At 42.1% G+C, this 27,422-nt stretch overlaps 1 protein-coding gene across 1 annotated transcript in view; it reads left to right on the top strand.

The window, feature by feature from the left end:
- Positions 1 to 27,422, top strand: part of rims1b (regulating synaptic membrane exocytosis 1b) — a 68,771-nt gene that overhangs the window by 35,609 nt on the left and 5,740 nt on the right. Inside the window, exons 4-22 of the mRNA XM_053419212.1 lie at positions 436 to 1,328; positions 7,606 to 7,646; positions 7,969 to 8,079; positions 8,326 to 8,425; positions 8,963 to 9,086; positions 9,547 to 9,593; positions 9,744 to 9,859; positions 9,946 to 10,076; positions 10,219 to 10,390; positions 11,052 to 11,205; positions 12,844 to 12,997; positions 13,843 to 13,959; positions 14,413 to 14,475; positions 17,612 to 17,701; positions 19,159 to 19,236; positions 21,071 to 21,177; positions 21,956 to 22,065; positions 22,176 to 22,336; positions 25,663 to 25,922. Coding sequence (XP_053275187.1) covers positions 436 to 1,328; positions 7,606 to 7,646; positions 7,969 to 8,079; positions 8,326 to 8,425; positions 8,963 to 9,086; positions 9,547 to 9,593; positions 9,744 to 9,859; positions 9,946 to 10,076; positions 10,219 to 10,390; positions 11,052 to 11,205; positions 12,844 to 12,997; positions 13,843 to 13,959; positions 14,413 to 14,475; positions 17,612 to 17,701; positions 19,159 to 19,236; positions 21,071 to 21,177; positions 21,956 to 22,065; positions 22,176 to 22,336; positions 25,663 to 25,922 — 3,029 coding nt within the window. The remainder of the gene's footprint in view (positions 1 to 435; positions 1,329 to 7,605; positions 7,647 to 7,968; positions 8,080 to 8,325; positions 8,426 to 8,962; positions 9,087 to 9,546; positions 9,594 to 9,743; positions 9,860 to 9,945; positions 10,077 to 10,218; positions 10,391 to 11,051; positions 11,206 to 12,843; positions 12,998 to 13,842; positions 13,960 to 14,412; positions 14,476 to 17,611; positions 17,702 to 19,158; positions 19,237 to 21,070; positions 21,178 to 21,955; positions 22,066 to 22,175; positions 22,337 to 25,662; positions 25,923 to 27,422) is intronic.

The following is a 27,422-nucleotide window of genomic DNA, read 5'->3' as shown; positions in this document are numbered from 1 at the left end:
TTGCTTTGAGGCTCATGGCCCATATTTATGGTATATTGGCAGAGGCTGCTGTTGTTTTTTTAATCCCTGGGGTAAGAAAAAAATAGATCTGTGTCTGTTCCAGCTTAACCCGTGGAAAAGCTAGGTCACAGATTTTAGTCTTGGGAGGTCTTTGATTCAATCCCTTTGTTGTTATTTGGTGGGTGAGTTAGGTAAGAATTCATCCGTCTCAAGTTGATTGGTAGAATGTGCAATCTGTTCACACAAAAACGGCTGAGCCAAGGTTTTACAAATATAGAAAGGAATGTGCTTAGTGCAAGTTATTTCTGTCTCTTCTCAGCATTTTATTCATATAACAAATCCTGCTTTTGCTCACCTGTGCTAATGGAAGTGGTGCACCTGTGCCTTTGTCTGACTATATGATACATGTGTGTAACAAATTATCCTCTCGTTCAGGAAAAGGCCAGTTTCCCTCCATGAACAAAATGGTAAGGGAGGTATGGGGCGTGGTAGTGGCCGCAGACCTGCTGGGAAGTTGTCATCTCAGTCATCCTTGGATGAGCGGGTGGTTTCCAGTGACAGAGGAGAGAGAAGACTGGGAGACGGACGGAGGCTGGAGAAGATCCATTCTCAGGACTACGAGGATGGAGAGGGGAACTTGGGTCGTTCAGAAACACACCGGAGACGACCAGAGGAGGAAGAGCTGAGGGAGCGGCAGCGACGTGAGGAGGAGTTCCAGAATCGTTATCGCAGTGATCCCAATCTGGCCCGATACCCAGTGAAACCGCAGAAGGAGGAGCAGGAAATGCGCATGCATGCTAAGGTGTCCAAAGTACGGCATGAAAGACGACACAGTGATCTAGCAATCAACGAAGTGGGATTGGGACCTGGTGAAGGAGGAGGCAGCGCATGTGAGGTGCTTGAAAACCGTCTGTCCAGGAGGGGTGGGGGTGGGGAAGGAGACCGCAAGGTCCTGGAGAACCACCGAGCCTACTCTGTGGATAGGACCGTGGGGGTTGGAGGGGGGCCACCACCTGCTGGAGGCGGATTGAAATCAGGGCCCCAACCTGGGGGACCGGTGCCTCCAGACTGGGGTCTGAACAAGGGCCGTCTAGAACCGGGTACAATACGGACACCAAGGGACAAAGGTGGGGATAACCTGTTGAGGAAGGACTCCCAGAGCTCGGACCAGTCTGAATCTTTGCGGCCACCCCCTCCACGTTCATACAAGAGCAAACGTGGAGTGAACAAGCGGCAGATGTCCATCAGCAGCTCAGAGGAGGAGGGCGGCTCCACGCCTGAGTACACCAGCTGTGAGGACGTGGACATGGAGAGCGTCAGTGAGAAAGGTCAGTCGGACAGATGATTTCACTGTACGAGTTTACAAAACTATCTTAACGATCCATATTTATACACCGTGCATTGTTTGCTATTCTTTACAGTTCCTTCGATTTATTTGTTTAAGCTGATTCTATCACAAAAAGTTGGTTTTGAGCTGTTGTAGCTCTCACCTACCTCACATGTCCTGACACATCCCTAATCTGCATATGATTCTCATTCTGTGTAGGAATCGTAAAGGGCCATAATCATTCTATATTAGTTGTATTCTCATCATTGTCACAAGCATTTTCAGACTGTATCACCTCCATATACTCAGTGTAGTGTGAGCTGGATTAGAACCACAGCATCAATAGGTAATAGATAATAGAAATAGAAAGATCCTGAATATATTTAAAACACATATTTCATCTGGAAATAGCAGATGAAATTAAAGAAGGAATTCAATAATCCTTACACAATTAGGTCCAGGAAGGAAGTCTGCTGAAGCTGAAGATGCTCTCCATCTTCCCAAGCTTAATGGTTGTATCCTTCTAAAATAGACTTGGTAGTAGAGGTATGACAATGTGCAAAAAAAAAAGAGGAACATTTTGGCTCATAATGTTATTTTTATACCAAGACATGCTAATTTCGGGCAGTAAAACTATAGGATAAGTGATAGGATGAAGCACTCTCCCATCCCACAGTGCCTTACTATCCCTGTGTGTCATCTACACCTCTGTGCTGTGGCTAAACCCTGCTGCTCTCAGGACAGCTCTCATATATTTGGAGAGTCCCTGTGATTTAGGCCAGCAGATTTGTGAAATTAGGTCAGTGGCTCGCTTGCTATGTAATGCTTCACAAACAGCCAGCTGCAACCAGCCAACCACCAATGGACAACCAGCTACAAACCAAGCATGCTTGTGGTTGCATGCTGCTCAGATGCTGGTGGTTGCTTTGGTACCTGTATGTTTTGCAGCTCACTGCGATGCTAGGCCGCACTAGAGAAAAGCCACGTGAGAGAGTGTTTGAGTTCAAGAGGCAGAGATAGCTGTGCTCTGACAGTTTATCTCTCTCACTGGTTACAGAAGGGCGGGTTCCAGATGTTTTAATCCAGATTACTATATGCCAGGGACTGGTAATGGGTAGATGGTGTGGATTTTGATTATTAGCTGTTTTAAACACTCTTTAGCTAGCTGGAACTCAAAACAGGATGTTGCTCTTTACCCTCATCTGTGGCGTGTGACACGTTTTACAGAATCATGTGTTGTATTTTATGTCACATAGATACATTAGAAGTCAGATGGTTTCGTCGGGTCAATATGTCTGTTTTATTGGCAGGAGAGGCTTTGGTGTCACAGTCTGTGTTACAGGTTTATGAGATGGGATAAGTGACCTCATGTTATGTGTCTGCAGTTTAAGTGCCTCATAATAAAGTGTTCCATAAAGTATAATAGCCTGTCACACTATAAGCTTCCTCCAATTGATATATGGAACAACATGACAATTTATATAGGTATCTGTATTTTCTTTGAGGCAAATTCAAAACAAATTATACGTGTTTCACCTCTCACGGTGTTTGCACTATACACAAGCATTACGTTGATTTATATTGGATTTTTGCTACATTGTTATATTTGTAAATGACTGTTCAGCTTGTTGTTTAAATTTTTTACTGGTCACATCTTTGTTATGACCAGATTGTGAGAATGGGGACAACACCTGATATTTTTTTATTATTGTAGAAAATAAATTGTTTGGTAGTTTCTCTGATATATGTTTCAAATGTGTCCTAAACTCAGATGAACACTTGGCTATTGACTTATAATCAACTTTTCATCGATACTAGGAACTAGTTATTAAACAGTTGCTTATTTACTCATCTAGCAAATTCACAGCAATTTCAACATTCACCACAAAAGTTGTATGAACACACTTTACACTACCTGCTCGAATCTGCTGTATGGTGCTGAGCAGGTAGTGTAGAGTGTGTTTGTATTTGGTGCTGAGCAGGAAACGTACATTATTCTTACATTTAGGCGGTAGAAAACACGGCTATCAAAAGAGTGAAAATCTCCTCCTAGTGCTTTATTAGCTTGAAGCTATAAACCAGATAGATGGGATTTCAGAGATAAGGACTGGATTTGGTGGTTGACTTAGTGGCTCAACTCCCCTATAGTGATTATCATAAGGTAATTACAATTGGAGTAAATAAAACAATCCATACAGGGACGTTTCATTAATCGATTAATGCAGAGCACAAACATCTGGTCTAAACCTTATCACACAATTATATGTTCTAATAATACACCTTGGTTTCCCAATCTGCTAAGCAAATTTGATAAAAAAATGTACCAGTGCAGGTTATGCCAGACTGAAGCTTGAATGACACAGAAACTTAACACAGGGTTTGAAGTCAAATGGAAGCAGGTAGTAAATAAAACAAAAAATTGGTTACTTGTTGGTGTTAAGAGGACTAGCAAGATGGTGCTGGGGAAATGGAAGAGGAAGTCTGCTAGAGGGTTGACATGTGAATGTGTGTGTGTGTGTGTGTGTGTGTGTGTGTGTGTGTGTGTGTGTGTGTGTGTGTGTGTGTGTGTGTGCGTGTGTGAGGGAGAGGGAGAGAGAGAGAGAGAGAGAGAGAGAGAGAGAGAGAGAGAGAGAGAGAGAGAGAGAGCAGCTGAGGTAGAGTGGTCATCCTCTTTCTAGAGGTTCGGCAGTTCGATCGTAGTCTCCCCCATTCTGCGAGCTGAATGTCATTTGTCAAGATACTGAAACCCAAATGGCCCCTGATGGCTGCGTCACTAGTCTGTGATTGAGGTGTGTGTGATCGAGAAAGTGGCAAAACTGTTCAGTGAAGCGCTTTGAGTGATCATCAAGACTAGAAAAGTGCTATAGAAATACAGGGCATGCACACCATGTCCTTTTACATCTGATAAAACTCCTCAAATATAACACCGTATGTCATGTCAGGATATGTAACATGGCCTTTTGAGTTATTGGAGAATCGGTTCAACGGTGCAAAAGTGAATTATAAAATCAAGCTGTTGTTTTCTGTATAAATATTTAACTAATGTTATTATTCAGGCTTTATTCAGAAACGATAGGTAGCCTGTGTGTTAACCTGAGCGGCAAAAGTGAGAGCAATAACAATCACAAACATTGACCTGCTCATTAGAATTACCGCCTTCTGCTCAGTGTCATGTTCAAGTAGGTCAGCTAAAGGATTTTATCAAAATCATCATATATTTAGCATAGTTAGCTAGCATACTGTAAATACAAAATCTGGTTTGAATTGAGTGAGTGAATTAATGTGTTATGCACATCAAAATATTAATTATTATTTTATTACTTATTATACTATTACTACTAAACTGTATTTATACAGTGCTTTTAAAAGACAGTTACGAGGTGCTTTACAATTAAAGCATTGACAGCAAACAATAGGAAAGAGTGAAATGAAATTTGGTCATCACACAACAATAGATGATAAAAAATAGTCAGTAAGATCAGAATTAGTAGAAATTTTAAAGAGGAATAAAATATTGCCAAGAAGATTCTCAGGGAGATTGTTCCAAAGAGTTGGAGCCCTGACGGAATAGGCCTGGTCACCTCTGGTCCTCAGGGCCTTCCCTGAAATGACACTAAGGCCCAATCCCATTTCACCCCTTTCACCTCCTCCTTGGTTTTGCGTGTTCACGTGTAGGGGTAGGCTGTCCCAATACCTGTCAGGACTAAGGGGTAGCGCAGCGTGGGGCTTTAAAACCTCTTGAAACAAATATTTTTCAGACCCTTACTAAGAACCTAGGGGTACCCAGAATACCATGCGAATCACCAGGAAGATGGGAGAGAGACACACAAATGTAGTATTATTTCATTTAATAAGGATTCACACACAATGTACTTGATTGAACCTGCGTTTAGCAGTGATTGGTACCGAACTTAACTGCTCATCTTATAACAAAGCATCCTGGCAGGGTTTCCTACAGACCACTGCTAGCAAACCGAAGCTGTGTGCTTTTGATTCATACGTGGAATAATGCAGAGCTTTCCAATTTCCAATTTCATTGATTCACCTGCATTAGCACAGATGTTATTTGGATATTATAAGTTTGTCTGTTTAGTAACTGAGACTACTACGATTTAACAGCTTCTTGAAGGGCTGTCCCAATTCGTAAGGGTAGATTTAAACCACTAGCCTTTGTCACTCCGTTTCAAGGGGCAAGATAACCCTCGAAAACAACGGCTAGGGGTAGGGGTAGGGCCAAGGGGTGAAATGGGATTGGGCCTACAGATGCACAGAAATACCATGTTTTTATTAAGAAAGTGATTTAAGGGTGTGTGGTGGAGGTAGTTAACACAGGTTTGGGATTCAGAGTCCTTTGATCTAAAGAAATTTGTACACATGACCCAAGAGCCTTGTTAATTTTTTGGGAGCGAAATAGTTGAAATAGCAGATTGAGTGGGAAAGGAGCACACACACACACACACACACACACACACACACACACACACACACACACACACACACACACACACACACACACACACACACACACACACACACACACACACACACACACACACACACACAAAGCTTATGAAGAACAATAATACGTTAATACCTGCAGAGAGGTGATGCTTTGATGTAGCATCAGTTAGAAGAGCAGCTCACATTGTATAATCTGTCCAGCGTGTTCATCCTCCAAAACCCAAACGCTCCACTCAGCACTTTAAACTGCTGAGTCAGCATTTATCCTCTCTAGCCTTTCAGTGGACGTTCAGATTAGCAGCGCTGGAGAAGTCGTGTCTGTTTAGACTTGTTTCAGATTTTCTCTATCCCCTGTACACATGAACTCATAGGCTAACCTGTGAGAGCAGTCGTTTTCTACTTTACTCCTCCTGAATATTACTACAATTATTATTTTTTGCAACAGCATACAATTCTTTTTACTCTCACCCTGCTCCCGTTTACTTCAGTCTTCAACTTCAGTGCCCTGAGATCTTTTCAGTCCCCTCCTGATGTCATCCTGTTGCTGTTTTATTCCTGTGGTGGAACAGTGGTGTGATGCTGGGCCAGTTAGCTCCTCTGCTCTCCCTGACCATCTGTCAGTGTTAATGATAGATGGGATGCTCTGATAGTGGCCTGGCTCTGGTATTGAGTTCTGTACTGGCCAACTTGGAACACAGAGAATCAGTTTGATTATGAATGAATGTTTTGAGATGTGCTTCATGAGTGACATTTCTTTCTACTGCACTTACTTTTACCTTCTGTATCTATATGGCTCTTTTCCTCTTCCACTTAACATGCAGTATACATTACAACATACATTTTCAAAACAAGGAACTCGTGGGATTTCATCAACTCTCTTGTGGTTGGCATACTGCCCTGCAACTACAACATCCTCTGATCTATGCACTATATAATAAAATTCTACATATTACATTTATTTTATAGTTTTTCCACCTATTACTGAGGGATTAACGTGTGTTTCCACTGCGGCTATTCGTTTTCTCATGAGCCAACAGTGGTAGAAGCAGCATAGTAGCTGAATGATCCCGAACCTCAACATCCAGTTAAGCTGCTGACACTGATTTTAGTCTTTTCGATCCAATCAACAGTGTAGAGATGGTTCATGGTCTTTGCCGGCAGGAGCTGGACAATTCCATGCCAGTGTCAGAGTACTGCACATTATTGCAGACCTGCACCCCCCCCACATCCGCAAAACTCTGTTACCCGGAATTATTTCAAAGTCAAACTCATTAACATATGACATGCTACCAAACCCATCACCTGTGATTAAACACACATTACACACAGTCCGTCACATCAAATGAGTTATGGTGTCCTTGTCCTCCTTGTCCTCCTGTAAAATGTTGCAGTACCTGTGTTTCCTCGGTGACAACGTGCCTAGTTTGCAGCTATCAGAAGTAAATACATTGTTGCACTTTTTAAAAGTAGCTAAGAAAGTGAGAGGTTTTACCTGTGAATCCATATGAATATATTTTTACCTATTACACTACTTTTGTGTAGGTTACCCATCCAGTTGCAGGATGCTAACATGTTTATCACAGGTTGAAGGATGTATAATGTATTACGCATGGGATATGTAACAGAAGTTAATGATTAAATGGATGGTTGGGGTCATGTGAGGCCCTGATACCATTGCCCACCATTTAGTCTTTCTTTCATTAGATTTAAACCATTAATCTACCAATCTGTTAAATCTTGGGATTGTAACATCTCCTCTGTGTGTTTGAATGACACATACAAAGCTAGACCAACTCTCTTTGTGTTTCTACCTGCAGGGGACTGGGATTGTCATCCATTGGATCCTGCAGTGTGGCATGTGAGTGATAACAGTCGAGACCACTTAACATGTTCCAACAGTACATCTCCTCACATACAAGCAGACTCTCACGTATGATCACCACAGTTTCATACCCATACAATCAAATATGATCTAATGAAAGCATTTAGCTGTCAAACCCTCCTCAGCAGGACAGCATTAGGATAAAATATAACATTAACATTTATTATGAATGTTATTAATATGTTTTCATTCTGTACCTTTCTTCTTTTTTCTCACCCTCTCCACCTTCATAATACGTTGTAACTTCCTTAATAAATGACCTGGTCTGCTGTCCTCATGGCCCTCTTGTCCCCGGTAGCATCCAGTTACATGGCAGCCGTCGAAAGAGGGCGACCACCTGATTGGACGCATCACATTAAGCAAGCGTTCCGCCATGCCCCGTGAGGCTGGGTCCCTCCTCGGCCTTAAAGTAAGCAGGAAATCATCCTTTTTTTTAAAGTGCTGTGTTCGAATTGCTTTAGAGAATCATGTGAGGAGAGCTTAGGGAGAGAATTGAAAGTGAGTAAAGAAAGCAAGAGAGTAAGGGATTAAAGAGGAAACTTTTAATCCAGAAATAATAATGTTTTGTAATGCCTGTGAATGCTGTGGCCTGCAGAAATATCTATAATAGCATGTATAATAGTGCCCATCATGCACCTGTGATTCTTTGTGGCAGGTGGTAGGAGGGAAGATAACAGAGACGGGGAGACTTGGTGCCTTCATTACCAAAGTCAAGAAAGGCAGTCTGGCAGATGTCGTGGGACACCTACGAGCAGGTGACAGTCCACTGAATTTATTGCTTTTATGTCGGACACCGTGGAGACACTAACAATTTCATTGAGAGGCTGCTTCATTTCTTTTGATGAATACAGTCAGTAGAAATGGTCTTCAGAGGGCGACTCTTTACTTTCATACATTGAGTAGATTTCAGAGCCTGTACTTTTATACTTTTACTTGAGTAAAGTGGATGAATCCTTACTCATACTTACCTGAGTGGGATTTAACATGAGTAACTGTTGACTTTATAAGGAATGTGTGTTATTTTGTCACCTGTGGTCGATAGTGCACCAAAATATCTGACACCACGTCTCCTAGCAATGCTGGCTCCCCTTCGCCATGAACAGCCACAGTCCTGAAACTAAGAAACAGTTTCTAACATGTCTGAGTTTCAGACTCACTGTATGCTTTATATTCTTTTCACATTTCAGTTTGATATTAAGAAATTCAAACATCTGTTAGCTGCTGGCTTTTATAGACAGAATTAATTGCAAAAATAATAGAATCAGGCTGGTTCATCGTTGTTGTTGTTCCAGGTGACGAGGTGCTGCAGTGGAATGGCAAGTCGTTGCCGGGGGCCACCAAGAAAGAAGTGTACAACATCATCCTTGAATCAAAGGCCGAACCTCAAGTGGAAATAGTTGTTTCAAGACCTATAGGGTAAGATCAGTTTTATTAATATGATATAATTATCATGAAAATACCAAAGTGCTGCCAATTGATTTTATTCTGACAGACACTTTTGATATGTCTCCTTCCTTTATCTAAAAGCTCTATCCACCGAATTATGTCCAAAAACTTCTTGAGAAAAGTGTATAGAGCATATCAGTAAGTAGTGTTGATTTGATGGATGGAGCCCCTTACCCTCATGCCTCCCCACAAATCCTTCATATCCAAGAGAAAATCCCTTTTTTTCCAGCTCTTCCTTTCTTCTCTGTTACGCATCATGTTTAATATGAAAGTGTGTATTTGAGTGCTTGCTCTTCTTCTACCACACAACTCTTGGTTGAACTCATTCATTTTTTTTCAAAAGATGAATGCCGACTAATGTCTAGACTGTGTCTCTTCATTGATGTTCATTCTCATGATGTAGTTACATATTCTTGTTCGCGTTTCACAGAGACATCCCAAGAATCCCAGAGTCGTCCCACCCTCCTCTAGAATCTAGTAAGTGTTTATATGAGCAACTTTCGTGACTGTAGAAGTTATTACCATTGTTTTCTGCTTGTGTAAAATGATTCACACTTCAAATTGTGCTTAAATTCCAAATCTGGATGGTGATTTTGCTTTCTTATGCTTGCTCTCTTCATCCCTCAGCGGGCTCCAGCTCCTTTGAGTCACAAAAGATGGACCGACCCTCTATATCAGTGATGTCCCCTACTAGTCCGGGGACCCTTCGAGACCTCCCTCTGGTGCTGCCTGGACAGCTCTCTGTGAGTATCCGGAGGAGGATGCACAGAGCTTTGTGAATCGATATGAATATGGATGGAGGTTAATTTGCGTCATCGCCTCCTTTCAGGTGAAGCTGTGGTACGACAAAGTGGGCCATCAGCTGATCGTCAACGTCCTTCAAGCCATAGACCTGCCGACCCGAACAGACGGACGACCTCGGAACCCCTACGTCAAAATGTACTTCCTGCCTGACAGGAGGTAAGGACACAGAGTAGTTTTTTATCTTATTTTGCAGGTTCCTCTTGCAAGTTTTACTTACCATAAATGCACCATGAGTCATCTATGCTTGATGTTTTAAGGTCACTCTTCTTGTAATCTAATCTCCACTCCTTTGCTTCAGTGACAAGAGTAAACGGCGAACTAAAACAGTGAAGAAGAACGCTGAGCCCAAGTGGAACCAGACCTTCTTATATTCCCACGTTCACCGGCGGGACTTCAGAGAACGCATGCTTGAGATCACGGTCTGGGACCAGCCCAGAGTGCAGGAGGAGGAGAGTGAATTCCTTGGCGAGGTGGGGGAGACATGTGTACTTCTTTTTTTGTATACATGCCTACTTTAGTTTTCACTGATCAAATGTTTATTTCTCAGTGTGGATATCATAAGGGTATGGTTTTCTGGGTTTAACAATAAATTAAGTGGCAATTTTGACGTGTACAGGAATGAGCTGTTAACACAATGTGATCTACAGCACACATTTTCATCGTGATTTGCTTCACTATTTTATTCAAATGATTTAAGTCAATCCATTATGTCAAATAATGCATTATAATCAGATGGAAATCTTGTGTAACTGGTGAGACATGAAAATGAAGTCCTGTGGATCTGAACACTTGTCCATACAACAGGGGAATGAATTAAAGGAGTATTGAGATAGTTCTGCTGCACAAAATTATAAAATATTATATAATTGTTTAATCTGTTGTGTAATCTGTAATTTTAAGTTGTAATTTTCACTGATTTTAACTATTCAACCTTCGTTGTATTCAAATATTCAACAACGAGAACACATCTGTAGTTTGGGATCAGAGGTTGCAGTTTGGTTTTGTGTTTGTGCTCAACATCTGCAGCACTGAAGTGCCTTCAAAGAAAGACAGTCTGTAACACTTAAGATGCTCAGTGGCTCCACCAGACTGCTCACTTCTTCTTCTGCTCCCTCGTCCTTCCCCTCTCAGATCCTGATAGAGCTGGAGACGGCCTTGCTGGACGACATTCCTCACTGGTACAAACTCCAGACACATGACGCGTCTTCCATACCTCTGCCCCAGCCGTCTCCGTACCTCCCACGCCGACATGTCCATGCAGACAGCCCCAGCAAGAAGCTACAGAGTATGTCTAGATATACAAGCTACATGTCCAGGCTGTGTGCTTATATATGTATCTATACATATATATATATATATATATATATATATATATATATATATATATAAAGAAGTTTTCTCTTTTGTGAACCTACTGTACTTCGAGTTTGTGGTTGCTAACCTTTGCTTCACGGAGCTTTCTCTTTTTGTCTCTCAGTGGAACAGAACTGCTCTGCCTTACCCTGTCTTGTATGTGTGTGTTTGTAAACGTGTATTTGTGTGTGTTTGTATGCGCAGGGTCCCATCGCATCATAGATACAGAGTTTGATGATGGTTTGATGGTAGTGAGTAAAGGTGGGTGGGGAGGGCATGGTTACTGACTTTTTCCTCGTAGTAGCATGTAGGCGTCCAGCACTGGGTGAGACAGCGTCTTCTTGCCTCCTCCCTCTTTCTGATGCTCCCAAACATCCCAGCCTCCTTTTGGGCTCCTCTGTATGATTTAGAACAAGTTGCAGCCAAATTAAAACAATTAATCTTTGCTGTATCAGCAAAGGGTAACACTCATCAGACTTTTGCAATTCATCATATTGCTACCGGACTGCTAGTTTTCCAATTGCAGTGCTGTGGTGTACAGCCTCTACACTGCTGAAGTTCAGCAGTGTACTGGACCTCAGCGAGGCTGCAGTGAACAGTTTCTCCTCTTCTGCTGGGCCGTAGAAACACTGACGCACAGAGCTACTGTAGTTCACTGCCATTCCACTTAGTCTCCTGCTATTCACCTGCATGCTTCTAGTCCTGCTCAGAGGTAGCTTACTTCACTTACAAGACACCGGACATGTAAACTAGAAGCTGAATTTACAGAATCACCACAACTGCTTTGTTGTTTGACTGTTTCTGCTGTGGCTTCCTCTCCTGTCAGGCTGAATGTGGACCTGCTTCAGTTATTCATACATTTCTATTGGCTATACACAATCGATTCTGATTTTTCACATGGGGAATTTAAATGATTGTTCACAATCTGCAATCTTTTGCATATCTACCTTTTAGAACTCGTAACGTGGAGGGCCAATATTATTGTACATTTGTACAAAATGTTAACAAGTCAGCAACATGCAGCAAGAAAAATATGGAGACATTGGTTCGTGGGTTCTTAGTGTCAATAATTGTCTTGTATTTTATACATCATAGTGTATTATATTTACATTGTATGTCCCATGGTGTTTGTTTGCTGCTGCAGTGGTTAAAGGTCCCCAAGGTGTCAAGAGTGTGTTCTCTCACATGTGAAAAGGTTAACACAGGAACTGTAAGCAAACCTCAGGTCTGACAGAGACATGGCAGAAACAGTTTGCTACTCGGGCTAGCTCACATGACTCGTTAGCCTGTGTGCTAACTGGTCATTTGCCTGTAAAACATCCTGCTGAGATGTTCTACCGTCTGTAGGAGAATGGCATCTCAAGCGGTCGTCAGTATCACAACACTCACAATTTGTGCACCCCTATCATAGGACACAGAAGTAATGCCTGAATGTGTGTGCCTGTTGCTGTGTGTGTATCCATGTCTGTGTATGTTCTGCTCACACAATCCATGATTCGAAAAACATTTTCGTATTATTTTGTCTTTGTGTGTCTGAATTTTGCGTGCTTGTGTGTGTGTTTGTGTGTAGATGCAGAGCGTAACTCCAGGGAGAGAGAGCGGGGCAGCACGTTGGCTGTGCCTGAGCAGCAGCGAGCCGTCCAGCACCGCTCTCGCTCGGTTTCTCCTCACAGGGAGGACTCGTGCAGGGCCCGGTCGCGGCCGGCACACGTGCCCATGCAAAGGTGAGCATCAGCCGCTGCAACACGATATCACCTGGGAAACTCTCAGCGGGGAGCGTGTTGTTGTTGTGACAGCTAGTATTTAAAAGCTTGATTTACACTGCATCAAAACATATCCTTCACTGGGATTATATAATTCAGATTACATGTCCAAAAGTTTTATCATTTTACTCAGATAACGTGTGGACTACAATAGTCTTAGTGTGAGTGTTTCTAATGCAATGTCTCCATGACTATACGGTATTTGTGTCAGATCCTTGTTGCAGCTTGTTAACATGTATTTATTAAGGCTCTTAATCTCACTGCTTTATGGCTGAATAACCACATGTACTGTAAATCTCTGTTAATGGCCGATGGCCTGACAATGTTATTAATTGTTCTGAGACCAGGAGGGTGCCAAATATGTTAAAGCAAGCTGGACTCTTACCCTGACATACACTATTCACTGTATATTTACCTTTGGCTCGCCATGATAGTTTGGGATGAGCGAGCCTGTAATGATACACCCTTGATTGATCACATACAACTGGCTTGTGCAGCGCTATAATGAACATGTATCAGCTGACAGGAGACACTTTAACTCATCAAAAGAATGGAAATTAATTCATTATTCTATTTGTGTCCCTACTACAGCCGAAATGATATATCAGATAGGTGATAACACATTCGTAAGCCTTACATATCTGCGTTTATGTTTGCGCTGATATGAAGACTTCAATTTTACAGAATAAACAATGCAACTAGGATTATTTTTCAACTTCCATAGTTTTATTTATTGTTATTTGTCTGATAAATTTGTGGCTAAACTGTAAATATCAAGCCTCGTTCTCATGCTCTGCTTTCATCAGGAGTCTGGATGAGATCCATCAGAACCGCCACCACTCCCACTCCCCCTCCCGCTACCACAACTCCCACTTGGAGCACCAACGTTCCGGTGACTCGGACTACGAGTACTCTGAGGACAGGTACCCTGTTTTTATGGATCTGTGGACGTAGGATGTGGTTATTGTTTCAATAAGTAATATGAAAGAAGAGGATACACAACTTTGTGGGTCATTCAGCAACTGTGGTCTCCATCATGCATTACTAAAGCATGCACTTATGGAGACTGCACAAGTTCATACATGTATTTAGTTATATTTCATAAAGCTTGACTCTTGTCTTGATTATTCAGTGTCTGCAGTGTGATATTAACAAACTAATTTCTACTAATACTACTAACAGTTTGAAGTTAGTCTTACTAGTTTTGTTATATCATTCTCTATAGTTAAATTCAAACCTGATTGAATCTCAGAATTATGATTTCCTGGTTTCTGTCATTCATAACTTCACTTTGCCTGTCTGAGTTGCCATATTCTTTTTTTGTGTTTCCTCTGGGTTGTTTCTCATTTGTTCACCCATCCTCATGGCAATGACAGTGAGGTCCTGGAGATGCACAGGTCAATCCGGGGCGGGAGTGCCGAGTGCCTGCACACTAACAGGTAACGAAAAGGGCTTAAAAGAAAGAAAGAAAACCACCATTCCGATTTATTTTAAAACGATACACCATTTTCCTCAGTTTCATTCTTACTATACTTTAACAACTTCATCGTAAAACACAATGCTGACATTGTCAGTGCAAACACAGTTTGTTAATAATCCTGACTGCATCTTATATGTCTGCTTTTGTGCGACTGCATGAACACAAATTCTACATATGTATGTGTCAAGTAGTTGTAGTACTTTCATAAATACATGTCCAACTATTGTCTACCCCCACAACTGTCTCACAACACACACACAACACACTGACCGGTGTGTGAGGGGAGTCAAAGCTCTTCTCATTCATTTCTATCTTGTTTATTTATTTTTTGCATTGGATGTCTTCACTCACAGCAAATGTATTGTATTTTCTTTCTCTTGCTTTTCGTGCATGATCTCCACTCATAAAACCAGGGGCGTAGGTAGACACAGCAACACACTCCCACCCAAAATGCCCCTGTTAGTAAACGGTATCCATAAAGATATTTACAGGTAAGTGCTTAGCGCAACAGGCGTTCTTGCGAACCCCTCTCTGTGCCTGTCCAGCTTTCCCAGACACATTTGTGGAGTTGGTTGGGCCATTTCATTGCGGCGGTGTTCTCGCATCGCAATAAATGGCCATTGGTCCCCACACCGCTGTGCTGCTTGTGTTTCCTTTGGATGGAGTGTTGCTTTGTCATGTGCTGCTTTAGCTGAATGTATGTGCTGCTTTCACCTCTGTATCATGCAATCCTTTGAAGCTGTTATATGTTTCCACTCTGAATCATATATAGGTGACGTCAATACAGTATTTCTTTTCATTTTTTAAAACATCACAGAGACTTTTAGACTGACTTTTTTTATAAATTCTTGAGAGTCACAGATGCAGTGGAGGGAGCTCTGCCATCTGGACATCTTAAGCCGAGTACCAATAAAGTTTTTTTTAACTAAAACTATGCTGTCAGATCTTCAAAGTTAGAGTTAAACAATCAACAATGGCTGATATTGTGAAAATAAGTTGGAAAACCAGCCGAGTGTAGGTCAGTCCCCACGTCTACAATCTTGATCCAGATGGAAATATGTGAGTAACAATGAAATGGATTGGCACAACATTTGTTAAAGACAGGAATGCTCCCAAAAAAAATGAATCCTAGTGACTTTGTGCTTGATATTTCTGGTTGTGAGCGAAACGTCTCATCAAATATTGGATGGATTGTATTTTATTTTCCACTTTACGATGGATTGTTCTAGCTTTAGTGCAAAACATCAGGATGTTAATACACACTTGGATATAATTGAAATCAGCATTTAGCTAAAATTGCAGAAAATTGTCTTCTTTGTTCCTGGAGTTTTGTGATGTCTTACAAGCTCATTCCGAAATAAATAATAGATCAACTTATTTTACTTGTATAAAACGTCTGGTCGCATTATACTATTAGAATTATAGGAAGTGCAGAATCTAGACTGAGTTTTACCCACATTAGGGATAACATTTTAACAATTCTTTTAAATATAAGTCTCCCAAACGTCTACAAAATGCTGTAGTTGGATTACCACAGAGAAACGGCAGTCTCAAAGTCGTGGGATGATTTGAAGATGGTTGGCAGTACTGTACACAATCTGTCAGTCACAGTTAGTTGTTCCTAAAACATAATTTTCACCACATCACGTCAGAATGTTCTGAATTATAGGGACCTCTTTTCCTTTCTTTTTTTCTGCCTCCGAAGCAGCATTAAAAAGTCATGATCATCCATCAGATTTACAGTAATGCTTCAGTCCTGGCTGTAAAGACAGACAGACAGACTTCCTGTCTAAGCAATTTCCTCTATTTCTCTCTGTTCTGCTCTAATCCCTTTTATGACAGTTCTACACATTATATAGATTTACTGTGGCTTGGTTTCCTCACCACGTGCCGCCTAAACCACTTTAGATCTGTAGATTCTGTTATGTAATCAGCATTACATGTAATCTCTCCATATATGTGTTTGGGGTCAACCTACAGGGAGGGCAAGTGGAACCATCTTCATTCTCTTACATCATTTATTATGTAAGACTATAGAATATGTGTTCATTTAGTGATTTGCTGTTTCCGGTCTAACCAGCATCATGCAGCAGGTACATTTCCAATCTAAGGCGACCCAGTCCTTTATTTTTTGAGAATTCTCTGTTTTTACTGTTAAATCGTGAGACACAGCTGTGAGAAGGAAACCATTTTTTAATTTGCACCATAATCTGAATGTTGCTTCTATGTCTCCTGATCATCCGCAAGAAGCCTCCTGCTTAATTTTGTGCTTGTGTTTTTCCACTTGGTCTCTCTCTGCTTATTTCTGTTACGTTGCATGTGTCATTTTTGTTTCCTCTCGCCTTTCTTTGCAATGCGGGTCTTTCCCTGCCTGGTGTTGGCGGGGGCTTTGGCGTACAGCTCCACCCTCCCCGCATGCCTAAAGAGCAAGGCACCCCACAGACAAGAGGGGGTTAGCACCATGCCTCGTAGCATCCTCACACACCGTGTGCTCAGGTTCACTGATGAGGTCACGGTTAGGTAAGAACACACCCACTCCACACACCATTCCCGGTCCACTCACCACCCAGAACCTTTTCTTTCGCCCCCTTTTTCTCATGTGACTACACAAAGCAGAGGCTTAAGCATGTACTGACGAGTGCAGAGCATTAAACAAACAGTAAGCCCTTGTTGCCATCCTTGCGCCGCATTAGTCCTGAAAACATTATTTGCAATGTCATGCGATGGCACAAAGTCAACCATCTGTTGGTTGTCACCCCACAGCATGACAAACATACAGCTGTGAGTGTTTGCAGCAGAGTAAACGTTAACACTGGCGGCTCTCCTCCTCACTCATTCATTTCCTCACACACACACTCACACACAAGCAGTCCCCTCATCCACTTAGACCTGGTTCCCATGGCAACTCACCAACCTTCCATCTGAGTGGTCTCGCAGTGTATGGCCGCTAGGAATGACTGGCTATGATAAATGGAGATACAGCATCTCCTCTTCCTGACACACCTCCTACATCCTCTGTCCATGTACATCCTGTCTCCATCTCTATTTTTTCTCTCCTGTATTTCTCTCTATGTTGCCATGTTGTGGCGGTGCAGCGACCTGCAGCCGTCGCTGGACAGAGTGAGGAGTGTCAGCACCACTTGTCTGAGACCAGACAACAACTTTCACTCCCCTGACAGAGACAGGTATAAAAAGAAAGTTACATCACATGAAATCACACATTACAGGAATCGAATTTAATTTGCTGATGAAGACACTGATAATGCAGTTTAACAATGAATTCACAGTCAATAATCACAGAGTCCGCTGATAGCTTTCAGTCACAGCTTTCAAATCAGTATTCTATTGACTACTTGATTGAATCATTCAATATTATGGGTTTATAATGCTGCATGACTTCACCTCAATTCATGTCATTTGTGCTTTTCATACATACCTGAAATTGCACACCTTGATAAAAAAAAAGAACAATTGTTCACTTTCAGAAAAAAGCTTCTTCCTTCAATTAAGGAGTCTTTGAAATATCTATAATTTGAGAAAGGCCTGCAGATATTTTGGCTCCTGAAACTTTACAAGCAAACAAATTTCAAATAATGAATCATGAATAATGATGCTGTTCTGTACATGGATCTCAGGTTGGTAAACTAAGGGCAGTTTTAACTCAGATGTTTAGGGAAATCACTTTTGTCTTGCAAGAAAGTTGAATAAGAAGATCAATACCACACTCATATTTGTATGCTTAATTTGAAGCTACAGCCATCAGCCAGCTAGCTTAGCTTAGCACTTAGACTAAAAACTGAGAAATGTCTAGCCTGGCTATTTTCCAACACTCACAAGAGCACTACCCATGGCACTGAAACAATTCCACACATAACCTCCCATAAAACCAAATATTGTTCATAAATGGAAATGCTACTCGTGATTAACAAATCAAATAACACAAAAATGGGGAAATATGTCTAAAGATGAAAAAATCTGCGCATGTCCTTTTAAAATTCAAGTTTTAGTATGGCTTAAACAAAATGGTCTCTCCTCTTGAATGAAGGCAAAGTAACCCTTTTTACAGACCCTGCCATCTTCCACTGGTAATCTAACTGCAGTCTCACCCTGTTAATATAGCATCAAATAACTTATTAGAACCAAATATAATCAAAAAAGGAAACACTTGAATAGACCTAACTGTGATACCTAAATGACACATATTTTGACTTTTTAGTTGGACCCCGTGTCCCATCTGCTAACATGGAGGGGGCGGATATAAGGGTGGTAGTTCCTCCTTTTCTTTAGCGAAGTTAACCGTTTCCAGGTTAAAGCATCATATATACCGTACAGACATAAGAGTGGTATCAATCTTCATCTAATCTACACCGAGAAGGTCAGCAAGTGTATCTCCCCAGATATGTGATAATATCCTTCCAAATTCCAGTGTATTTACTACTATATTAGTTTGTTTATGTGTGGTTGTGATCGTCAGATTTATGACATGACCTAAAAAAGACAAGGCAAATCTTATGTCTGATATGCCATGAAATTTATACAGAGTTTAACGTTTCACTGCCTTGACTGTCCCTGTACTCATTAACCACCACTCCTGGTGTCCCCACCTCCAAATGCTCCTCCTCCCACCCCTCTGTCCTTCTAGGTGCTCCAACTTTTTGCCCCACAAGACTCCCCCAAGTCCCCGGATCTTAGTAGAACATGTAGCCCCTGAGGAGGAGAGGTATATCAATCCTGCTCTCCTCTGCTGTGCCGAAACCGTTTAACATTGAGCTGCAGCTCTGCTTGCCTGCTTAAACCTTCCTGACCCCACATTGTGAAGCCTAAACTGAAGCCCAGAGCTCATCCTGTGGATGTTAGCGTCGCACAGATCCTGCGATCGGCAGCGTTTCTTCCCCTTTCCTGTTAATATTTGTGCTCTAAGGCTGTGTAATCCCTCTTTTATTCTGCGGCACCTGCTCTTTCTGCCGAGCACCTGCTCTGAATTTCCTCACTTCTCTGGCTTGAAAGCGCTTTCTTTGCTGTAATATTGTTGCTGGCAGTAGAAAAAAGTTCCCTAAATGTACAATTCTCAGCTATATGGCTCTTATTAACCCTCTAAACCAAACCATTTAGTCTCATCCTTATGGTTTTACATTATTTAGAACATGCCATGTAAATCAATATTCAGTTTTCAGTTTTACCATAGTGTACTTCATTTTTCCATGTCCTGTTTGTTTTTCCTCATCTCTCTCTCTCTCTCTCTCTCTCTCTCTCTCTCTCTCTCTCTCTCTCTCTCTCTCTCTCTCTCTCTGTGTGTGGTTGCTGTGGGCTGAAACAGGCAGGGTAGCAATTCATCAAGTCCAAACTGTCAAAGGGGCTGCAAAAAGAGCCTCGAGGGGGACAGGTAAGATCATTCATAGATGTATTCAGTCACTCACTCGCCTTATTTCACCTCCTCTCATTATTTTTACCTCGATCCTCTCACTGTAGGGATGATGTCTGACCATGTTGTTGTCCAGAATGTTTGCTGACAGTTTAGTTTAGCTCAGCAAAATGACTAGAAACAACAACCCATGTCCAACAGTACCAAGGGTTTTGATGTGTTGACTTTGTTATCGTCCAACTAAATATTGTCATGTTTACACTTGTTCTTTGCAGATTAAAGAAGTGAGAAATTAAAACTTAAATAGTAAGCTTTAAAGTTGATGATATGTATTTCTTTCGAACTTTCAAACAGGGATAGATTAGTTTTATTACTGCAATATAATGCGTGTATTTTGATCGATTCCTTTTTAAATCCTTTGCAGATTAAACAGCGTCAGACATTGACCCCCGAAAAGAGCAAAACTATTCTATTTTCATTTGTCATTTTTTTTGTATTTATATGGTTTTATGTTTTAATTCATTTTTATTTCCTGGTGCCTGCCCACTGATGGCAGTCGTATCCAGCCCACCTCTATCCTGAGGGGCAGTAGGGGGAGAGGGGGCCCGCTGAGGCCCTTTGGCCAGACAGCCCTGGCTGGGTCCTGTCCAAACTCGCCACGGCTAGACAGGTGCATGTCCCTGCCAGTGCAACACCTCTGCTCCCCTGTGTGCTGATTACTTCTCTCTGGCACTAAGTGTGTTATCACTGTATGCACAAGTACCACAGGTATTTGTCGTAACTCAGGAAACAAAAGTCATGTTCATTCGAAGAGGTATGATATCAGGTTATATGATCTTAAACAGTGGGTTATGTACTGTAGATGAGGTACATTTTGGGAACAACCTGGTCTGAAGCTGTTAGTGTAGGATCACATGGAAAATTACATCCAAATATTATAAAAACAAGATATGTATAAATACTGTGGTACCATGCAATCTGTGTATAAACACATACAGTGCCACCTTCTTTGCCTCTTGTACTGACGACTCCGACTCATTCCTCTCCCAACTTGCCCTGTCGACCTCAAGTATTGGCAGTTTGTTGCTTTTATGATTTTGTTATTGGCGCCACTTCCGTTAATGAGGAACACAGCTATAACAGTTTGTTATCCTTTCCTCTCTGCTTGTGTCGTTATGTTCCTGACCGTCAGAGCACATCCTCACGGCAGCCCCTCTCCTCCAACGGGGACTCCCTCATCAGGTCGCAGGGGCAGGCAGCTGCCGCAGCTCCCTGCAAAGAGCAGCAGCGTAGAGCAAGGTATGTTGTGTGGGAGCGATTCAATAATCTCAAAATGTTAAAAGCTATTTTCTGCATTTATATACACTAATATATGCCTAAAAAATAATGTGTAGTTAAGAAGATGACATAGTTTCACTTGCAGAGAGCTGAGACTGAGATAAGGCTGTTACATTTTTAGACACTAAGCACAAAATACAAAGACTTGTCTTTGCCTCTGTAATATTTCCTTTTGCTATCACTTTTTTGAGGGAAGTTTTATGAGCATATAACAACACATTGTCAGCTTTAAATCAAAGCAGTTGTTTGAGTGTTCTGTGGATGATCATGCTCTACCAAACAGAGGGCGAGGGATCCTATGCAGAGAATAACACTGTGTATCATCATTCTAATCAACTCAACAACCTTTTTGAATATGGCTACACTAGAGACGTATGCCTGCTCAGAGCATAATGATTGTTCTGTTCAGTCTAACCTCTTGTTGTTGGTTATAGCTGACAGATGGGTTGGGTTGATTTCTGTCATTACAACATAACATCCCTATCTGACTTTCCCAACCTTTTTAAACCCAGCATAGCATCAAATAGCATTTTATCCTAATACATCAGTACCGATCAGTACACATCATGCTCCATCTAGTGTCAGAAATCTGGTCCTGCATCCTCAAGATACTCTGGTCTCTCTCATTGAGAACTCATAAATGTTTCTCATAAATTTTTTCCTGGTTTTTGTTTTCTTTTTTTTTCTTTCTCTCTCTTATTCCTTTATTCTCTCTCTTTCTTCTGTCTTTTGGTCCCAGCCCTCGCAGTAGAGGAGCGAGCCCGACAGCTGCAGATGAAAGTACATTCCTACCGGCCTTCAGCCTCCCACGACCCTCAGACGGACCTCAAGACCAAACGGGAGGTCAGCGTCCATTTCTTCCGCCTCTTCCTGCACTTGATGAGTTATAAATAAGTGACACATTTTCTGTGCAATATCATCACGTCTCTCTCCTCCTGCACGTCTCCCTCTGTTTATAGATGTATGCGGAACAGCGGCGTAGCAGCGACAACATGTCGGCGAGATCATCGGACAGTGATATGAGCGATGTGTCAGCCATCTCCCGTGCCAGCAGTGCCTCCCGCCTCAGTAGCACCAGCTACATGTCCATCCAATCAGAACGGCCTGGGGGACGACTCAGGTCAGTCCTCATTGGCTTCTCTTAACCACAGCTACTCACAAACAGCAAGTTCACCCTCTCTGAAATACACCTACCGTACCTGTTTGGGTATTGTCTGTTTTATGCATGTTAACCATTGTGAGTCTTTCTTTTTTATTTATGCATGTCTGCATGTTTCTGTCTTTTCTGCATGCCCTGTGTCCTCTATCTCCCCACACGCACACACACACACACACACGCACACACACACACACACACATATAAACACATACAACATGCGGATACATGATGAACGGTGGATCCAAACAAACTGAACACAGATCCAAGTCATTAGAGGAAGAGGAGAAGAAGGAAAGGAGGATCTCGTGGGGGGTGGATGGGGAGGAGGAGAGGAGGAGGGCGACAGGAAAGAGACGTTTCTCTGCGGAGTTGAAGCGCAGGAGACACACTGTTACAGGAGACAACAGGGAGTCCAGGTAAACATCAATAGATGCCCAATGATGAATTTACTGATGATGGCACAAAATACATCTTCATTCCCCACATTCCCATCCGTTAAAGACAACAGCACCCAATGGAAACTTGTAATGGCAACAATTACAGACAGTTTCTTTTAGATCTCTGCAAGGAAGACAGTTTCCTTCCAAAGGGAGGTTATGGGCTACAGAACAGTTTCCCCTCAACTTGCAGGGGGTTTCAATGTCTAACTCAATGACACTGGAGCAGGAGGGACACAGGGAAGGGCTCAAATCATCTGGTTGAAGAATTGTAGTTAGTTTCGAGGTGCAGTTAGTCTCACTCTTATGAGAACAATTCATTTGATTGTGTGAATCCCAAACAAGTTTAGAGGAGCGCTCTGTCAATCATACACATGAACAGATGTTGACTTGTGCCAGTACGTCCTCTCGAACAGGATTGTCAGAATATGGGATCACGTCAATATTTGACTAATGAAGATGCTGGATTTGAGCAGACATGAATACGTTGCATTATGGGAAATGTATCTATAATTTTTGGAGCTTGAACCATATAAGACTGAAAATTGAAATTTTCCTTCTGCTGCTACAATAGATGCAGCACTACATAAGTGAAATCTCAAAAAATGAAGGTAGAATATTTTCCTTCTCAAATAAAATTTAAATCCACATTAATTGTTTTCAGCTTTGTCTGAATCTGACTATAGTGATTGAATGTAAAAATGATTTACCTTCAAACTAAACCTCCAAGCGTAACTCAGTAGGAATAAAAAACAAAAGATTAAGAACTAAAATGCAATAAAAAGTCTCATGCTCTCGTCTCGCACACAAACACACAAAAAGCTTGTGCACTTCCCCGGCTGACCAGTGTCAGTGATTTGACAGGGACAAACAACCCTATCCCAGCAGTCCGTCGTGGACCAGGTGGTGATGTAGTGCAGCTTATTAGCTGGCTAATGTACTGAGGTCTGGGAGGAGGAGGAGAGAGGGGTCTGTTCTTTATGGCCTCACCACAGTTCAATCCCAGCAGAGATTTATAAAAGCACAGCCTCACAGCCTCTGACACACTTTGTGGAGTGGGAGGTGAGAAGGAGGGCGAGAGAGGGTATTTTAGTTTCTCTTTTCAAACCAAACACAATCTCAGCTACATGGCTAAAGTATGTGGACAACCAACATAAGAACGAATTCTGAGTTGACAATGAACTGTGATTGATCGGATGCTACATGGGATTTGTTCCCCTTCAACCACAAGAGCATCACTGAGGCTAGTAAGAGCCTGGCTCATCCCGAAGTGTTGGCTGGTTTATTTTAAAATAAATTCACAAGTTATCATTGTGCTACTAAACTGATTTATATGCTTCTATATGCTTAACTTAAACGTCAAGCTCTGTTTCAGGCAGCAGTGGATTTTGTGTCTGTTAAATAATAAGGCTGCAATCAGACAAACTGAAAACACAGGTTTGAATTCCAAAAGCAGAAAATTAAGTCAGTTTCCATCAGTTTAAAAAGAAGCAGTCAGTCTGTTTGAGAAAACCGGTAATTTAGTTTATCTATGATTCAGACCAGGGCTCAGTGTTTAGACAGAGGGGATTTGAATGGCTCAACCAGTGATGGACAGCTGGTCTCAGATCAGTTTTCACTCAGAGTGGGGTATTAATATCTCTATTAATTTAGATGATCTGTTTTTGAGTTCATACAGAGGCATTGAGATTGCACCTAAACATCAAACCCTTTTATCATCTTTTCTTTCAATCCTTGTTCTTCAACCTTACTCCCCTGCCATTTGTGTCTTATCAGTTTCAAATAATCAATTGGATGCCACACGTGTAACTCATGCATGAATTAATGTTTGCTTTCCTTTTAGCTTTTATTTAATATCAGCTGTTTGATTCCCCCAAAACCTGACATTTCATAATAAAGAGAATGATTAAAAATGGTTTTGCAATGCACAAATTCCTAAAATGACCTTTTGAGCAGTTTCAGGGGCAAAAACACCCAATCACGATATGTTTCTGTCCTACGCACAACTGCACCCCACTTTCCATTATGTACAAGTGTGTTTGTCATTTTTGTTTTATTTGGTCATTGTGTTATGTGTGCGTGTGTGTCTGTGTGTGTATGTTTGTGCAACCCCACTGCATGTCTCAGATCCCTCCTTGCATGCATCCTGTGCTGTGACTGCCCGGACCCTCTCCGTCCTCCAGACATGGATCCTCCCCTTCCAACCTACCCCTCTGCTGCACGCCCTTCCCTGACTCCCCTGCAGGGGGCAGTGGAAGCTAACCTGCCCCTCCCCAGTTGTTCCTTGGCTCCCTTGGGAGCCGCAAGTATGGGTGACAGGGGAAGTGTAGCCGGGCTTTCCTGCAGCACTTTCACACCCTCTGAGGGAATGGACATGCGGAAGCTCCTGCGAGCCCCTAGGAGGCAGGCTGGAGCACTGAGCAACTTTGCAGTGGGTTGTTTGAGGAACTTATATACATGAAGCCATTATCATTAACCCCCCCAAAAAAAGTTTAAAAAAAAAAATGAAATCTTACCCTTGATAATCTCATGAGATCGTCATTAGAGTAGTGACTGAAATGACAGCACAGTCATGTTACACAAAACTCTATGTTGGTTTCAGTTGTGTACTGTGTTTATTATGTTTTAGTTATTTTCAGTAGGATATGTCAGCATCATTTTCCCTTTTCACTCCTCTGTTATTTGATTCACTTTTAATTAAACATCACTCAACAACAGTCAGTTTGAAATCATCTTCTTCCACCATTTGTCAATCCACCATGTTGTGTCTGTGTTCTACTAAAAGGAAGGTACAGTACAGAGGAAGTTGAGACCTGAAAGTCATCCCCTCTCCATCCCACCAGATCACAGTGCCACTCAGCATCTTCCTCTCTCCCTCTCTCCCTCTCTCTCTAGCCGGCAGATGCGGTCGATGGGCCGCAAAATGCTGAAGAGCTCCAGCGTGAGCGGGGAGATCTACACCCAGGAACGCACTGACGGCAGCCAATCAGACACGGCGCTGGGCACTGTGGGTGGCGGCAGCAAGAAGAGACGCTCCAGCCTCAGTGCACGGGTGGTGGCCATAGTTGGAAACCGTCGCAGTCGCAGCACTTCACAGATCAATGGCCCCGGTGAGTTGCCATGGCAACTCTAAAATGTTCAGTGGTGGCTCTGGAGCCCACTGGTTACGTGTGATGTGAATGTGGCTGATGTTCTACTGAAAAGGGAACTCACATGAATCATTATTGCATATATTTATATTGGTGTTATAATGTCAGCATGTCACATTCAGGGTGTGAGGGTGGTTACTGTGGAATAAAGGCAGTAACAACACCATGCTGCTCAAATATGGGGTCGAGACAATCATCTTCCTTCTAAGTTGAGCTGAGTGTAAAGGAGGTGGCATCACTTCTCCGAAGCGATGTTTATGTGATCTTTCTTTAAACAGGCTGTCATGCATCTCATCTTTTTCTAGACAGAACCGAGAACAAGAAACATGCACAATCAGCAAATAAATACGGAAGAACCAAGAGTTACCAAATGAAAGCAACACAAGGACGCGTTTAAAACCATTAGAAGAATCATGAAAAGCATCAGAATACAAAGAGGTAAAGTCACAGAGGGGAGTGTAAGACTGTAGATGCAGGACAGTTTACAGCTCATTCCATTAAAAAGGTGCACGTCACCTGAACCCTGTTCTGCTAACATTAGTGCAACTGCAGTGGATATCAAAGGTAAAGAAGTTACTGGATCATGTAGTGACTGGTTTTAAATGAGAGAAGAGATGTGAGGTAGCTTGGGAGTTTCATCAGTGGAGTTTTATAAATGAAGAACATGAGATGACTGGACGGATGTCCATCCCACCGACAGGCAGAGAGAACTATGTCAAAGCCTGCCAAAGCCTTAGTTTAAACTTCCCAAACCTTTTTTTTTTATTTACTTAAATGATTTGTTAATTATTCCAATGATTCCATGTTATTTAAATGACGCGGCTTGATAACAAAAACTTGAGTTATTTTTCCTGCTCTGTGATGTTTGGATGACAAAAGCTGATCAATATCTCTTTGAAATCGACATTGATCCGCAAGTGCTGGTGTTGTGTGCTGATCTTTTTAACCTGGACTCTGTGACACAGCCCGATTGGTTCCTTCAGGTTACCGTTTAGCTTCATGTACCTTCTGTATGCCTGGATTACTGCTCTCCTTAACAACACGATTTCCCTGTGACTGTGACACACGATTTTATTTAATCTCCACCACATGTAATCTATGTCCGCACTGATTTCACCAAATTATGAAACCGTGTTTCGGATTGAAGCAATCGTTGTGTTTTCAGTGGATTTGTCCCGAGGAGCAGATTGTACCGGTGCACCACAAATTGCAAGTGTGCTTTCGTTGTGTAAAAGTCAAAACCTCTGCCTCCCCCAACACGTGTCGGGAAGACAAACGACCACATAAGTATGTTCCTGAGAGCTCCAGAACATCGTGGCCAGCTGAGAGCCCCTCGCAGCTCAGCTCCCAGCCACAGTGCAGACTCTCGCTGATCTGAGCCTGGCAGCCACTTGTACCACAGGGTGGTGTACGACTCATGATGAAAAACCAAGTGCTGTGCTCCCCCTCTTTGTAGTAGAC

This window comes from Pleuronectes platessa, chromosome 3 (assembly GCF_947347685.1).
Source record: "Pleuronectes platessa chromosome 3, fPlePla1.1, whole genome shotgun sequence".
Classification (NCBI taxonomy): domain Eukaryota; kingdom Metazoa; phylum Chordata; class Actinopteri; order Pleuronectiformes; family Pleuronectidae; genus Pleuronectes; species Pleuronectes platessa.
Note: the sequence above shows the minus strand (reverse complement) of the source record. Positions and strands in the feature narration are given on the sequence as shown.